The sequence below is a fragment of the Ips typographus genome, unplaced genomic scaffold (assembly GCF_016097725.1).
Source record: "Ips typographus isolate SLU unplaced genomic scaffold, UJ_Ityp_2.0 IpsContig107, whole genome shotgun sequence".
NCBI classification, from domain to species: Eukaryota; Metazoa; Arthropoda; class Insecta; order Coleoptera; family Curculionidae; genus Ips; species Ips typographus.
Genome location: NW_028098533.1, coordinates 161,609 through 176,519, shown reverse-complemented (window position 1 = coordinate 176,519; position 14,911 = coordinate 161,609). Strand labels below are relative to the sequence as shown.

The following is a 14,911-nucleotide window of genomic DNA, read 5'->3' as shown; positions in this document are numbered from 1 at the left end:
GAATTATCCGACAATCAATTTGGCCACCCTATATAAAATAAAATAAAATATGAAGTTTCTGGAGGCTTTATACAGTCAAAATAAAATAAGGTTTATGAATTTTATAAAGTTGAAGTATGTTTTGATAAACACATACATATAATAAGAGAATTGTATCGTGGTATTATTATGATTCGATGACGATGTAAAGTTACAGATAATTTTTGTGTTCGTATGTTTTCCATAATTTCACGACGACGAGGAAAATTTGTAAGGAAAAGATGCTAAGGAAAATTAACTGGTTAATTTAAAAGTTCGAGCGGAATTTAGTAAGATCGCAATGTCACCAAAACGTCTCATTTCTATTAGTTGAAGATTGCAAACTATTTTCCTCTATCTCACAACCTCTTTAAGACCCATGGCAAATTTTATTTTTTAAGCGTCAATATATCGAAAATAATTGAATATAGATATAGGATATGATACATGAAACATACTTGGAATCGTCAGGAATATTTAAAAGTGTAGCAAAAAACAGAATGTTTGATTTAAAATAAGTACTTACTTCCGGCACAACAGGAAGTGCTGTAACAATGAAAATATTTTAATAGAATTGTACATGGTGGCTTTACTATGTTGCCAAGTTTTCAAAACTCATCTATTTATCGTCTTTCTTATATCAATCGATGTCTTTAGTCATGGGACATCTTGTATACGTTGACAATTTGTGCAAACAAAAAGGAAATTTACAAACCAAAAATTTTTATTTTTTTTTAAATATTTTGTGTGCAGTAATGTTTCAATAACGGGTTTGCTGAAGAACTGGAAACGTATATTACAGGGCACGTTCTAAATAACAGACTAACCACTGTATGTGCATGCTACGTTTTGTGTAGCGAAGTGTTTCATTCTTGAGTTATTTCCGAAAAACCAAAAACGAGCATTTTCAAAAAGTGCTGTATTATCTCTAATTTGAAAATTTTTCTGAACATTGTTAGAGCAATTTTTAAATTACTATTTTCCTGTGTATTTGGTTTTCAATTCCCACGTTTCGGTTTCAAGATACTATCTTCAACTTTTTTTTCCATGAACTCTATTTTGTTTTTATCTGTTTTTTTTGCTTTAAAAATAGGATGATATAACATGTTAAAAAAGATAAAAAGTAGTTTGTATCTAAGTTGGCATTGACTTCATTAAAAAGTTTTTTGGTAGTGTGACGCTATTTATTCGGGAGTTCTAATTAAAGTGTGTTTTAGAATTAAAGTTATTGAGAATTGCCTCTGGCGCCACCTGGTTTCAATAAAGTATTTAGAGTTTTCGAAATGTGAATCAGGAAACACAATTCGTACGCTAGGTAGCTTTTAAACAGCTGGAGACAAAGGAGCTAATAAAAGCCAAAGCCAAGTATCAAACAACTAACTTTTATTCTTCTTTCGTTACTCTATAATTTCAGCAAGCATAACAGAACCGATTAACTGCTCAAATAAGCATTTTTTAAATCCCCTTTTAATTTAATCTAATCGAGAATGAGAGTGTGCAACTTGGTTACGGAACGGGTCGGATGCGATGCTACTTAACCGTCCTAGTGCAAACAAAGTTACGGTGTCACGGGTCGGTAAAAGAGTCGGCAGGAGGTACTATTGAAATATTGAAACCCTATACGAGCCTTGTAGTGGTCCAGTTGTCAAGCTAATGGACTTTGTCACTTTTGCCCGGTCTAGCGAACCTTGTAGCGTAGCCAACAAAAAAAACAGGGACAGGACGTGTGGCCGGACTGTTAACTGTCACAAACGCCCGGTCTATCAAACCATGTGACCGGCCTGTCGAGCTTCGATGCTACGAAACTAAGAGGGCCGGTGAATGGCCAGACTGGGGAAATGACACAAACGCCCGGTCTATCGAACCATGTAGCGCTTGTGTTGAATGCGGAACTAACGTGTAGCGCCCGGTCTGTCGAGCCTCGACGCTACGAAACTAATGGGGCCGTAAAATGGCCGGACTGGGAAAATGGCACAAACGCCCGGTCTATCGAACCATGTAGTGATTGTGTTGAATGCGGATCTAACGTGTAGCGCGCGGTCTGTCAAACATCGACGCTACGAAATTAATAGGGCCCTAAAATGGCCGGACTGGGGAAACGCCACAAACGCCCGCTCTATCGAACCATGTAGCGTTTGTGTGAAACCTGCAGAAAACAGCAGTACGGGGTGCAGGGGGCGGTTCGGTACTAACAAGTAGTCTAGGTAACAAGGGGAACACCCGGTCTCTCGAGCCTCGGTGTTCAAATAACAGGTACACAGTGCACTAGGAGGGCTAGCCACCAAACAGGTATACTTTCTATGGTGCGGCGGTGCTGCTGGGAGGTTGAAATGTTGCTCTGGAAAGCTGGCGATCTCAACAGCCCCGAACTGGCGGCGCACGCCAGTTAATAGACAGTCAGGTCCCCCACTTTCGGGTAGTGGGAAACCCAGCCCTACTCGAGTGACGCGTACAGAACCGTAGTACTGCAGGAGACCGGTACGCTTCGGCCAACCTGACCGGCTACGTCAACTCGTGAATTTTAATTACAAGGAAAGCCGTAAACCATTAATTTCCTATTACGCGCTATCATACTGCGGCGTTGTTGTAAACCCTGTAATTTTACCAATTGTTTCCAACAAGAACTGTAAAAATCCGACTGACCAACCTTGAGAAAATGTAATAACTTAAAAATACAGCTTATCGTATTTTTGGCAAAGTACTAGCACTGGTTACTTTACTAAACGGCTTCTATTAATAGTACATTTATCCGCGATATGCTGCAACACAAACGGCACTAACAGACGACATAAAGAATAAAACTAAAATTATTCATAACTTCGTTACACACCGCTCTCTCTTCGGGAAAAAAAAAAGAAACCCAGTTTACTTGTTTTTTAATAAACATAATGAAAATTTCGGTCCCTAAACAAAACAATGACCTACAACGGCCTTCTGAGCTTAAGCGTAAACCCCAAATAATTAAAAAACGACAACTTTAAATTTTACCCGCTCACTGGTCACACGCGCGGCGCAAACTCATCCCGACCCCTCCGGCACACCGGTCACACCGACGTGTTGACCTTTCGCGGTCCAGGCGAATCCCCCGGGAAACAAAGCGACGTGCCGTTGGGGAAATTTTGGGAGGCGGGAGGACGGTCTTTTCCTCCTCTGCAAACTAGGGCCTGCACGGGCAACTGCTAGACATACGAATCCGGTACCCACATCTCGAGCAAAATCGGATGGGAAGCCGGGAGCAGATCGGCCGATGGGGCCCTTCGTGGCCGCATCTCCAGCACAGTCTCCTCTTGACTGGCAAAAATAACGGTAATTCCGAAGGATTTTCTGGCGTTCTAAATGGGACCGACATCGGCGCGGTCTCGGTGTCGCTTGCAACATCTGCCAGCGTCAACCTTCTATTAGGTGCATCGGCGGCCAAGCCCATTAGCTGTGGCGGTTGAGACCGTAAGGCCGGTGATTGCTGAGCACTTGTCTCCGGCATCTGCCGCGGGCAAGTTTCCACGGTCGGTGTTTCCTCGTTATCGGTCACAGCAAACAGAATGTCCAAGCACAGGTCTTCGGAAGTCAACTCCAACACAGGCGAGTCAGACATCTTAAAAAAACAAAAATTTCCGCTATTAACTGACGTCCCAGAGGCAGGGAAACGAAAAAAAAATGAACACAACAAGCTACCCGCGAGTTATTTCACAGTCAACAAACAAAATTGGAAATGCCTATGCACAGAAAGAATAAAAAATAGAGGTCCGATTTAAGGCACGTTTACGTGGATACGCCGGCCATCGCTGGTCTTCAAGTGCCTTCGGAACCGGAGGTTTCGGGGGTAGTTTGGTGGGCACAACTTTTGTAGTTGTGCCACCAATGCGGCGGACCATTCTAGTGGATTCGGCGTAGCCACGATTTCGTCGGCCACTTTTCCCAATCGTTCAGTTTCCTTATCGTTCACCAAAAACGTTCAGGGAGGAAAAAAAAACTTCTGGCGGTTATGATTGACCTGTCCTACGATCGACCTCCGCACTAGCATAGATATAAGCCGACTTAAGGTCCTTTATATGGATATGTTGAAAAGTTTTGCCGGTACAATCTTTATAATCATAGACCACGGGAGAAACAACTTTAACAACGGTATACGGCCCTGAGTATTGGTGCGCAAGTTTCGAGGCAAAACCTCGCACAGGTCTTGAGCGTCTTGTTAGTACGTACGACACCAACACTCACGACTCTTGCGAAATGACTTGTTTGCCCTGCTTTAAGGTGTCCCTGATGGCGTCGTAGTACTCCATGTAGTCGGGGGGCAGATGCTTCAACCGTCTCGAGTACCTCAAAGGCGTTTTGCTTCGTTCAATTTTCACTTTTTCCGAATTCACTCCGGCCGGTACTTCCGACTTGACTTTTTTTTTTTGCGGAATTTCCGGTACATTTTCGATTTTCTCACTTGCGCTAACATTAGATGAGTGGAATTTTGATCCTAAAGAAGGTACTCACTGACATTGACTGTCAGACGTCCACGATTTGTTTGGTGGTGGTAATATTGTTACGTCATCCGACACTAGTTTGATTCGCGCTATACAATTCGAAATGCCTCGCCTCGGCAACTACTTTATGTCTAGTGCTGTCTTTGTCATATACGGTGTACACAACAGAGAAAACAACACTTTGTTAACTGTCATTGTAATTTTAACCAATCGGCATAGGGCAAGTAGTGACTAGAATACCGGCAACGGATCAGTAAGGGTGTACAAAGAAATCCGCGCCTATTTAGGATTTGCACATAACCTTAATTAATAAAACTATTTTCAAGATATTCCAACACAACCAAAACCAAAAATGTTAAATAGTGCAAGAAACTTGCCTCTGGTACATGAGGTACCTTTGGTGACCGAGCTGTTTATGGTGGCTAAATGGGACAGGCACATGTTTCGTATCCTTTTTCTCGTTTTCAGTGTTATTTTTAAATGTAAGTCCATTCCTTAGCTGTTTTTGTACAGATGTAATCGCCCTGATACTGCTGACCATACTAGGCTGTTCAATAAGTTGATTGTGGTTGGTGGTGTAAGGTTTTTACGTCAACTGTATGTAAGTTACACTTACCAACCTGTTATGGACCAATGACAGAGCGGATCAGCTGAGTTGTAGTTAAGTTTATTCAACAATTGTATATTTAAGCCTTAATTGTAAGTATAAACATCGTTCACAGTAGGTTTTTGTGTATCCTTAGCAACTTCTGGACAGTTTGGTAAATAATATTTGCTCGTTTATTGAATCATCCACACCGGACGACACGGAAAGCGAGAATGTCTTGCGGTCAAACTTAATAGGGAGTTGCAGCACTTAATTTAATTGACCACGTGACAGTATTAACCTGGTACTCACTGGAAGATTAGCTTGTGGCGTATACGGCGGAGTGAAACGGTGAGCTATTCCTAATTCCTCAAACAACTGTTTAAACCGTTGGCCAGTAAATTGGGTGCCATTGTCGGACAGCACGGTCTTTGGACAACCAAAACGAGTTACAATTTCCTCGTAGAAAGCCTGGCTTACGGCACGAGCTGTTGCCTTTCTTATTGCTCGGCAGTGTACCCATTTAGTGAAACGGTCTTGGAAAACTACTAGGGAGTTGTTTCCTTTGGCCGAACGAGGTAAAGGGCCAACTAAATCGGTACTGACGGTTTCCTAGGGACTTTTTTTACGAGACGGTTGCATCTGGCCTGGAGGTGCCTGCTGTGAAAGCTTATATCTCTGACAGGAGGAACAATTACGGACATATTTAGCGATATCACGCATCATTCCCGGCCAGTAATAACGTTGGGTAATACGGACGGTAGTTTTTGTTATTCCCAAATGTCCGGCGGTCGGTTCATTATGGTTCTGCCGTAGAACGGTGTCTCGGGCAGTTTTTGGGATGCAAAGTTTCCAAGGATCGTTCGGTTCGGCGGTGATACATACCAGAAATGTTGGAACAGACGGCCGTCTTTTATGCTGTAATCGGGAAACTCACTAGGATTGCTCTAACCGGCTTTCTTCTTGGCAAGATACCAAGAACACGGCCATCAATAATCTAAAACAGAGAAGCAAAAGGTAAAAATTCAACGATAGTACGATAAACCAGCAATTCCAAACTTGACACTCTTTAATTCAAGAATAAATATTTAAACTATATATACGTCTGGCACCGTGAAAAAAAAAATTAAGTAAATATTGTAGTCATGCAAAAACACACATGCACAAACAAGGCAGTCTGATAACCCACAATCCAAGCGTGTTCAATCCACTAAAAATCAAAAATACCCTTCACGTTGGTCGCCAATTTGTTATGATGAAACCTCACGTTAATGAGATTTCAACATTTTTAATTGTGTTAGCTCAAGGTCGTGGATTAATTGCATGAGATAATTACTAGCTCTTAATAAATGAACACTCCTGGATTTACCGTAGGAAATCAAACGAACCGTTAGTTGTATACAGTGCGTTTTTTTTAACGCGCAACATAGGATTTTATGTGTTAAATTTTTAAGCCCATGTTAGACCATGTTATTTTGGAACTACAAGTATAAAACTTGACGGGTGGCTGTTTCGTACTCTGAAGCTTAAGTAAGTTTACCAATTCGGCCTAAAAAGTGTTAAAAAGCTTGCAAAAAATCATCTTTTTTGGAAAAGGTTTTATCGTTTCATACTCCCTGTATGCATTGTTGTTCTTTGTTGTTTTTGATACTGACACGGCAGGTAGCAGGTAAAATTTGGCGTAGAAAGTAAATCAGGGTGATCATTAACTTTATATCAAGAAAGTTCAAAAGAAGTATTTTTATAAGTGAATTGTTCAAATCTCCATTTGAAGCCAAACAGTATTCCAAACAATCAAAACGTTCAAAAGATGTCGGGTCGTGATGCAGTCGAAATATGTCACTTTACCTGCTACCTGCCCTGCCAGTATAAAAACAACAAAAAACAACAATGCATACAGGGAGTATGGAACGATAAAATCTTTTCGAAAAAAAATAATTTTTTTCCAGTTTTTAATCACTTTTTAGACCAAATTGGTACACTTACTTAAACTTCAGGGTACTAAAGACACACCCGTCAAGTTATAGACTTGCAGTTCCAAAATAAAATGGTCTAACATGGGCTTAAAATTTAACACGTAAAATCCTATGTTGCGCGTTAAAAAAAACGCACTGTATGTACATGTGTATATTACAAACAAAAAAAAAAACAACCACAAAATTTACAATTTACAAATTTTACAAAAATTACAAGGTTGCAAGACTAATGTTCTGAATGAAATGAAATGAAATGAAATTTAAACAGGATCGAAAATGAATTAAAGCAAAAAAAAAACAGAAAAAGTTGTCCCAGTGCCAAACCTAACTGCCCTTACCAGCTTTTAAGGACGATGTTTGGGTCCTGGAACCTCCAGTATCCTCTCCCCAGTAGTCAGTAGTGGCCACCGCTGATTTCCAGGTAGGAAATGGGGTCCAGAGACTGGTGACAGGTACCTAAGGCATAAAACAGCAGAACACCAGGGAAAACGAACAAACAGCTTCAACACTTGTTCCGGCAACCAAAAAGGTGACCAGAGGTAATGACAAGTGTTGAAGTTGTTTAAAGCAAACTAATATAAACTAAAAAAAATTAAATAAAACAAAATCAAGTAAGGAATTGACCTGGTTGCTCAACTCTGACTGAGGCTCTGACCTTTTAAAACTCTGTGGCTGCTGGTCGGTTTTTCCAACACGTGGGTTGGCCCGGAAAACTCTGGACGGAGCAATCCCGGTTAGGTTTCTTCAATCCCCGATTGGAAAGTTTAGATCTTTGGTCGGAAAAACCCTTAGATCTCTGGTCGGAAAGCCCTTAGATCTCTGGTCGGACCGAACACAATACTGTGATTCGGCCAGATGATCAAGGATTAAAAAAAAATAATTCAAGTCACACACGTGCCACAACGCTCAGAACCTAGGTCAGATGTCGGCAGTTTGGGTGCTGTAGTGGTAAAGGGACCGATATCACAAAGTGGGGTGATTGAATAGGCCACATGGCACCTGACACAAAGAAACACGACCACAAACCGACGCTTCCCCGACAAAAATCGAAACTAATCACGTGACTACGGCACCTGATAAGTCATCAGGTCACGCACCCACATTAACCACAAAATGTGCACAAAGTGCAAATGGAGCTATTAAGCGATCGGAATAGGTCTACTAGTGTAACTAGGCCCACGGACATTAAAAACACAAACCAAACGAGTTACGGACGAAAACTCTATTTCGTACCTAACACACACCCCTAAGTAACCAAAAAAAATTAAATTTGTTTATTTTTTTTTTAAGTGAAAAAGCACCTCGATACTGACCTGAAGAAAAGTAAACCAAAAGACGGTAAACCACCAAAATCAAGAAAACAAATGCGATGGGCGCCAGCATACCATTTGAAGGAGGCATACAACCTTTCAAGCAAAAATGAAGCTCATCACAGCTATGAAGTAGCTCTGAAGAGAGAAAAAAAAAACAAGATACTAGTTGACTTGCTCCAGTCTCCCACCCGCACAATATTCCCAGGAGAAGTCGTCATGACCCTACAAATTTCTAACCGGTTTATGTCCAGAAAATTAAAACGGGGTTGAACATGAAACCAACGTTGCGTAAACCTCGTTATGTGAGAGGAAACCTCATTCATTAGTCTCAGTAGAGATAAACAGAGACAGGACTCAACGCTCAGGAAAACCACAGAAAGAGAAACCAAAACAAATCACCTGGCAGGTGGAAATGAAATAAAGAAAACTAACAGGAAAGAGAAGACAATTGTCCACCAACAAAAGAAAAGGTTTTGATAGGAACCCTCTCTAGAAAACCCGAAAAAATACACCGAACGATTAGTGTATCAGTAACCACACAAAAATTAAATCTACTGGGGTGTTCCGAACAAAACCACTGACGCCAAATCTCACGTAACCAAGGTATTGGGGCTGAGGTCGAACACAGTAGAAAGTCCCCGTACTCCAGGGCCATTAAGGTACTTACAGGGACAAGTTGCGGGGAAAAACAATTGACACAATCGAGCAAAAGGAAAACTGACTCCCTGACACTCCTAAATCGTCCCAAGAACCCACACGGTAACACTCGTTTCTGAACAAAAAAAACTAAGAGGAGTATCCAAAACGGGAAAAAATTAATAAAGACACAATCGAGGAAAAATGTACTCCCTGACACTCCCAAATCGTTCCAGGATCTCTGACTACACGGTAACACTCATTCCAGAACAAACAAATAAAGGGGAGTATCCAAAGCGGGAAAATCAATTAATTAAAGTCACAATCGAGAAAAATTAAACCAATAATAAACAAGTCAAATTAAATTAAATTAAAAATGGTACACGATGTTAAAATGTGTTATTCGGTAATACGGTATCCACAGAATCTTTCAACTAAACATTTGAGTATATAAGTACCCGCCACTGTCCCTTAATAATGACACTTATTGAAAAAGGTGTTTCACTTATTAAACAAATGTCATTATCACCAAATCAAGAAAACACAAACTTGTTCATTATGAATTCAATCAATTAGAAAAACATACGACCGACTCAAATCGTGTACACCTATTAAACGAACGGAATTGCATACAAAGTTAGAGTCAATCCTAACAAAAACTAAATCTCAATAATCGGGAGTCAAACGAATGAGCATCAGAATGCTCAGACTCGCCACTTAAAGTCACACCCGGTTTAATGTCAGATACATGCCAATCTCCCAAATTATTTCCATCCCTGTCAACCAAACGGTATACCAAATTAGAGAGGACTTTAGAAATAGTGTCGCGTTTAATTTATGAGCCCTTCTGGGTTCATCAATTAAACTGACTCACGACGTTAAACGTCGTGCCGTGATGGAATCAAACACTGAGTTTTCTATTAAACACTTAAATCTATTAAATGTAGTATACATAAATGGGTCTGCACAATACGGTCATAAACACACTAAAAGTTGACAATTTAACAATTGTACTTACATAGATTCATAAGCTAAGGACTTAGCATTTTCTGGCGGCTGGCTTGGTCACTTTCGTGTTGGAACAACTTTGGACTACTTAACTTGATCTTTTTTCGACGAGGAGAGTCGACATCTTGACACTCTTGGTTCAGCTGGTCGCACTACCGTCGATTGGTTCACACTCCCCCTATACTGCTGCAATCGGCGTGTTTTATACCCGATTGATCGGCTGACGTAGTTTGTTATTGTTCGTCGTCTGTTTTTCATATTCCTGCAACGCAGGTGGTGGTGACTCATCACCGATACGATGCACTCAGTGCATCATGGTGCGACCTTGCCTCGTGCGCTTAATATTTCGCAATCCTCGAATATTCTTATGTTTTTAAGTCAATAAGTCCATCTTTTGAATTAATGGATTTTCCATTCGTGACAATAGTACAAGGAATGTACCTAGGTGCCAACTTGGCAGGAAAACCGTCTACTGCTTTAGATAAAACATAATTTTTCTTCCAGACCTGATCTCCAACATGATACTTAAACTTTTTTCTTTCGAAAATCATAACGTTGTTTACTTTGAATGTAAGATTTATGAAGTCGTTTCCGAACTTCCTCATAGATGCTAGGTAATTCCTGAACTGTATTGGGGTTATGCACTTTATCAGAAATTTCCACCTTATTGTCAGCATTATCACTGATTAAACCATAAAATGAACCCTCAACAGGTATATTTCTGGCAAAGTTTAAAAATGCAGGAGAGAAACCAGTAATTTCATATTTAGCCAGTCTAATAGCCTAGGCAAATTGGAAAATAGATTTATCACAACCCCTGTGATTTTCATGAATGTAGGATCTTATTGCAGTGATTATCACTTGGTTGACTCTTTCAGTGTGGTTTACGTGTGCATGATATTTAGTCATGAGATCTTTGCTAGTAAACTGACTACCATTGTAACAAGAGAAAATTTGGCAAACCCCAAACAAAAGGAAAACTTGATTTTCAATGAACTTAACTATGGCCTTAGAAGTCGCTTTCGCCATAGGGTGCACAAGTACAAATTTAGTGAACCAATCCACCACAACAAGAACGTACTGGTTTCGGCAAGTCCAGCAAATCGGCTGTTTTACGTCATATATTTTTGGAAGGGCAAGCACAGGACATCCTACCATTAGTTTCATTGTAGAGATCGCTTCTATAAGACGTTTTTTCGTGGATAATTAGTAGTGGATTGTGAATTTATTTAAAATAGCTAAAATGAGTGATTACTATTTTAAAATACGTGCCCAAAACCCCGAAGTAGCGGTTAGGTACGAACAGAAAATAAAAGTTATGGGTGTTGACCCCTTTGAACTTAAAGATGACCAGTTTAGCATATCGGCTGCAGATTTTCCTCCTGTAAGTAACATGGATATAGTTAGCTACTTAGTTCTTTCTACTAGCTACTATACTGACAGCAAATGAAAGCATTTAAAAGTTTGAATGCATTCAAATACTTTGATGCTGGCTTTGTAAGCAACTGTGGAGCTCATAAAATTAGTGACTATATTTTGTTGATAGGAAAGGTATTTTACTTTTCAGTCAGTTCTCTGAACACAATCTATATTTTTTATTTTTTATTTAGGTCAAACATTATCAAAGAATGAATGAACATCCCCTGAAGGTTTGGATTATTTGTCAACAAGATGGAAGTGTAAATAGTGCTCATTGCACCTGTATGGCTGGTTTAAGTGAAGTTTGTAGCCATGTAGGAGCTAAGCATAAACACAATGAAAGCAAGCACTTCTTCAACTGATGTACGAGCCAAGTGAAAAGTTCCAACAGTACGAAAAATTGAATACAAACCTGTCAGTGAAATTAATTTTGGAACTACCTTTCACTACACAGACAATCAAAGTATTCCCCCATATCAAATCAGGAACTAAATCATTTGATCTGCAAAATAGATGAAATAGGCAGCACCTGTCCACTGATGTGGATTATTGAGCCATTTGCAAGTCACATAGCAAGCCAAGTTCCTTTAGAAAATAGTATTGACAACCCATATGCCAGCCTTTACCGAGAAGAGTTCCAAACATATTCTTTAGCTGAACTTGTCAGTATTGGGTTTTCCCTCAATATTTCCATTGCCGAAGATGATTGTCTTAAAATGCAAGAAGCCACAGTTAGTCAGTCATTATGTGAGAGTTGGTTTCAACAACGAATAGGACGAATAACAGCCTCAAATTTCAAAAAAGTCACCAGAACATCTTTGGATAAGCCATCTCTTTTTTTAATAAAACAGATATGCTATCCACTCAATTCCATTTTTAAAACAGCAGCCACTGAATGGGGAAAAAACATGAAAAAGATGGGATATAAGCTTATGAAAATGAGCAAAAAATGTTTCATGATAACTTTGTAATCAAACCAGTTGGGTTCTGCATAAATTCAGAATATCCATATTTTGGAGCATCCCCAGATGCCATGGTTTGGAAGTCAAGTGTCCATTTCTGTTAAAAAACAACTCAATTGAATGACAACTCATTTGATTTTTTTAAAACAAAGTGAAAATGGAATTTTTTTAGATAAATCACATTCATGTTTTTATCAAATCCAACAACAGATGGCAATTACCAAAACACAATTTTGTGATTTTGTTGTTTGGAGTCCCTCAAATGTACTGTTGTGCTTTGGCTTATTAGTTAGTTAACTTTGTTTTCTCGGCTCGTGAGAGAGATTAGTGGACGTATCGTATCGCGCGACCTTTAAGAAAACTGTTACCTTTGGTTAAATCTGGTCCAATTCGTGGAGGCCTCCCTGATGCTGATGATTACGTGGTGATGTGGATTAATATCAGTCACTCACGGCGATGGTGCGTTATAACGAATATGCGGTAAACCAAGCGAATAATGGTGTGATCGAAGACGCGAACCGACCACGATAGATCCGGTCATAACATTCGGAAAGGTGACATTCCTTAAAGGTATTTTTATTGTCGATACAAAGTGAGACGTTCGAAAAACGGTAAATTGACAAAATATTACTGATAAATATTGCGATAAAAAGGATTGATAATTAGCACTGACAACATTATGAAACTATGATTGGATTGAATGATACAGCTAAAAACAACAACTTGGACGAACACACAAAGTGGACGGACCATTTCCGCTCCCTCAAAGTGGAGAAACTAGGACTCTAACGGCAACGGACAGACCTTAACAGCCGGTCGTTTAAAAACACCATTAGCAGTGCGTAACGTTACCACACGGACAACTCCATCCTTACCCGGGTGTACGTGTATGATGCGAGCTAAGGGCCACTCTAAGGGAGGGACGTTGTCCCGCTTGATGACAACTAAGTTCCCAGGTTCAAGTGCACGAGACGTGGAGTGCCATTTAGTACGTTGGTGCAGCGTGTGCAAGTATTCGCGAGACCAACGGGACCACAAATGCTGTTGCATTTGGGTGAGCAACTGCCAACGAGACGATTGGAGGGAACCAGCGTAATATCGGGTTCCGGCGGTGCGTTAAGCGATTCCAAAGTCAAGAAATGACCTGGAGTTAAAGCTTCGAGATCATTAGGATCAGAACTAATCGCCGTCAGTGGCCGTAAATTGACAATAGCTTCAGTGCGGGTCAATAAAGTATAAAGTTCTTCATATGTAAGGACGCATTTGCCTACTACGCGAATTAAGTGAGTTTTGACAGATTTAATATTGGACTCCCACAAACCTCCAAAGTGAGGTGAAGAAGGAAGATTAAAATGCCAATTAATAGTCTCGCGTTTGGCCGCAGAAGAGGCAAAGTCCATGAGCATTTTGTTCGCCTTGACAAAATTAGTCCCGCAATCGCTGTACACATCGGTACAGCGTCTACGGCGACTGACAAAGCGTTGGAAAGCGGCTATAAACGCGGATGCTGACAGATCTGAGACCAGTTCAAGGTGAATGGCTTTAATTGTCAAACACACGAAGACGCAGAGATAAGCTGTGGTGGTACGAGTACCACGACCTTTGGACATCGTAATGTGAAATGGACCGGCAAAATCGATTCCCACATAAAGAAATGGTTTCACTTGGGAAACGCGCGACGAAGGTAAAGGACTCAAAGTGGGTAAAGTCGCAATGGGTTGCGTTTTCCAACAACGAACGCACTGTGATAGAACTCGTCGAATGATTCGTTTAGCCGACAGTATCCAAAACTGTTGCAGCACTAAAAAATGTACAGTTTGAATTCCTGCGTGAAGATAGCGTAGATGCAATGACTCAATTAGCAACCTCGTAAAGTGATGATGAGACGGCAGCAAAATGGGAAATTTTCGATTATAGGAAATAGGTGCGTACCGTAAACGACCTCCAACGCATAACAAACCGAACTTGTCAATAAAAGGGTTCAATTTACGTAAACGCGGTGGTACCTGGTCACGTCGAACCGCGGCTATCTCGGAAACAAACGCGGTTTCTTGAACTCGTTTGGCAAAAATGAGCATGCAATGATGGTGTTCTTGAGTTGAGATAAAACCGTTTAACATAAACAAGGATGCGTATACACCTGGATAAAGAAGAATTCCTTTCGAGTAACGAGTCCAGAAAATTAGAAGAGAGAGTGCTGTGTAGGGTCACTTTTTTTTGCTCATCGAGCGTTTCCGAACATTCACCTGAAAGTGGAGAAAATGGAGAGGGAAAGTCATCCAGAAAAAGTACAGATGGAAACCACCAAGCTCTGCATTGTAACAATTCGTCCGGTAACAGGCCTCGCGACCCGAAATCAGCGGGATTATTACCAGAAGGCACATAAAACCAAGAAGAAGCGGGACATCTATCATGAATGTAAGACACACGGTTGGCCACAAACGTGTGCCACCGGTGCGGGGACGAATGAATCCAGTAAAGAGTGACTTTAGAGTCAGAATAACAGAAAACTTGAGAAATG

General features: G+C 40.5%; 1 protein-coding gene and 1 long non-coding RNA gene across 2 annotated transcripts; both read right to left on the bottom strand.

The window, feature by feature from the left end:
* Positions 1-2,877: 2,877 nt before the first annotated feature.
* LOC145739363 (uncharacterized) lies at positions 2,878-8,837 on the bottom strand. The gene is made up of 3 exons (XR_014181000.1): positions 7,391-8,837; positions 5,962-6,073; positions 2,878-3,610 (listed from the first exon to the last, which is right to left on the bottom strand). It is a non-coding gene; the product is annotated as an uncharacterized LOC145739363 (long non-coding RNA).
* A 4,497-nt stretch (positions 8,838-13,334) lies between these two features.
* On the bottom strand, positions 13,335-14,510 carry LOC145739361 (uncharacterized). The gene has a single exon (XM_081994810.1). The coding sequence runs from the start codon at positions 14,508-14,510 to the stop codon at positions 13,335-13,337; it is 1,176 nt and encodes a 391-aa protein (XP_081850936.1).
* Between the last annotated feature and the right edge of the window lie 401 nt (positions 14,511-14,911).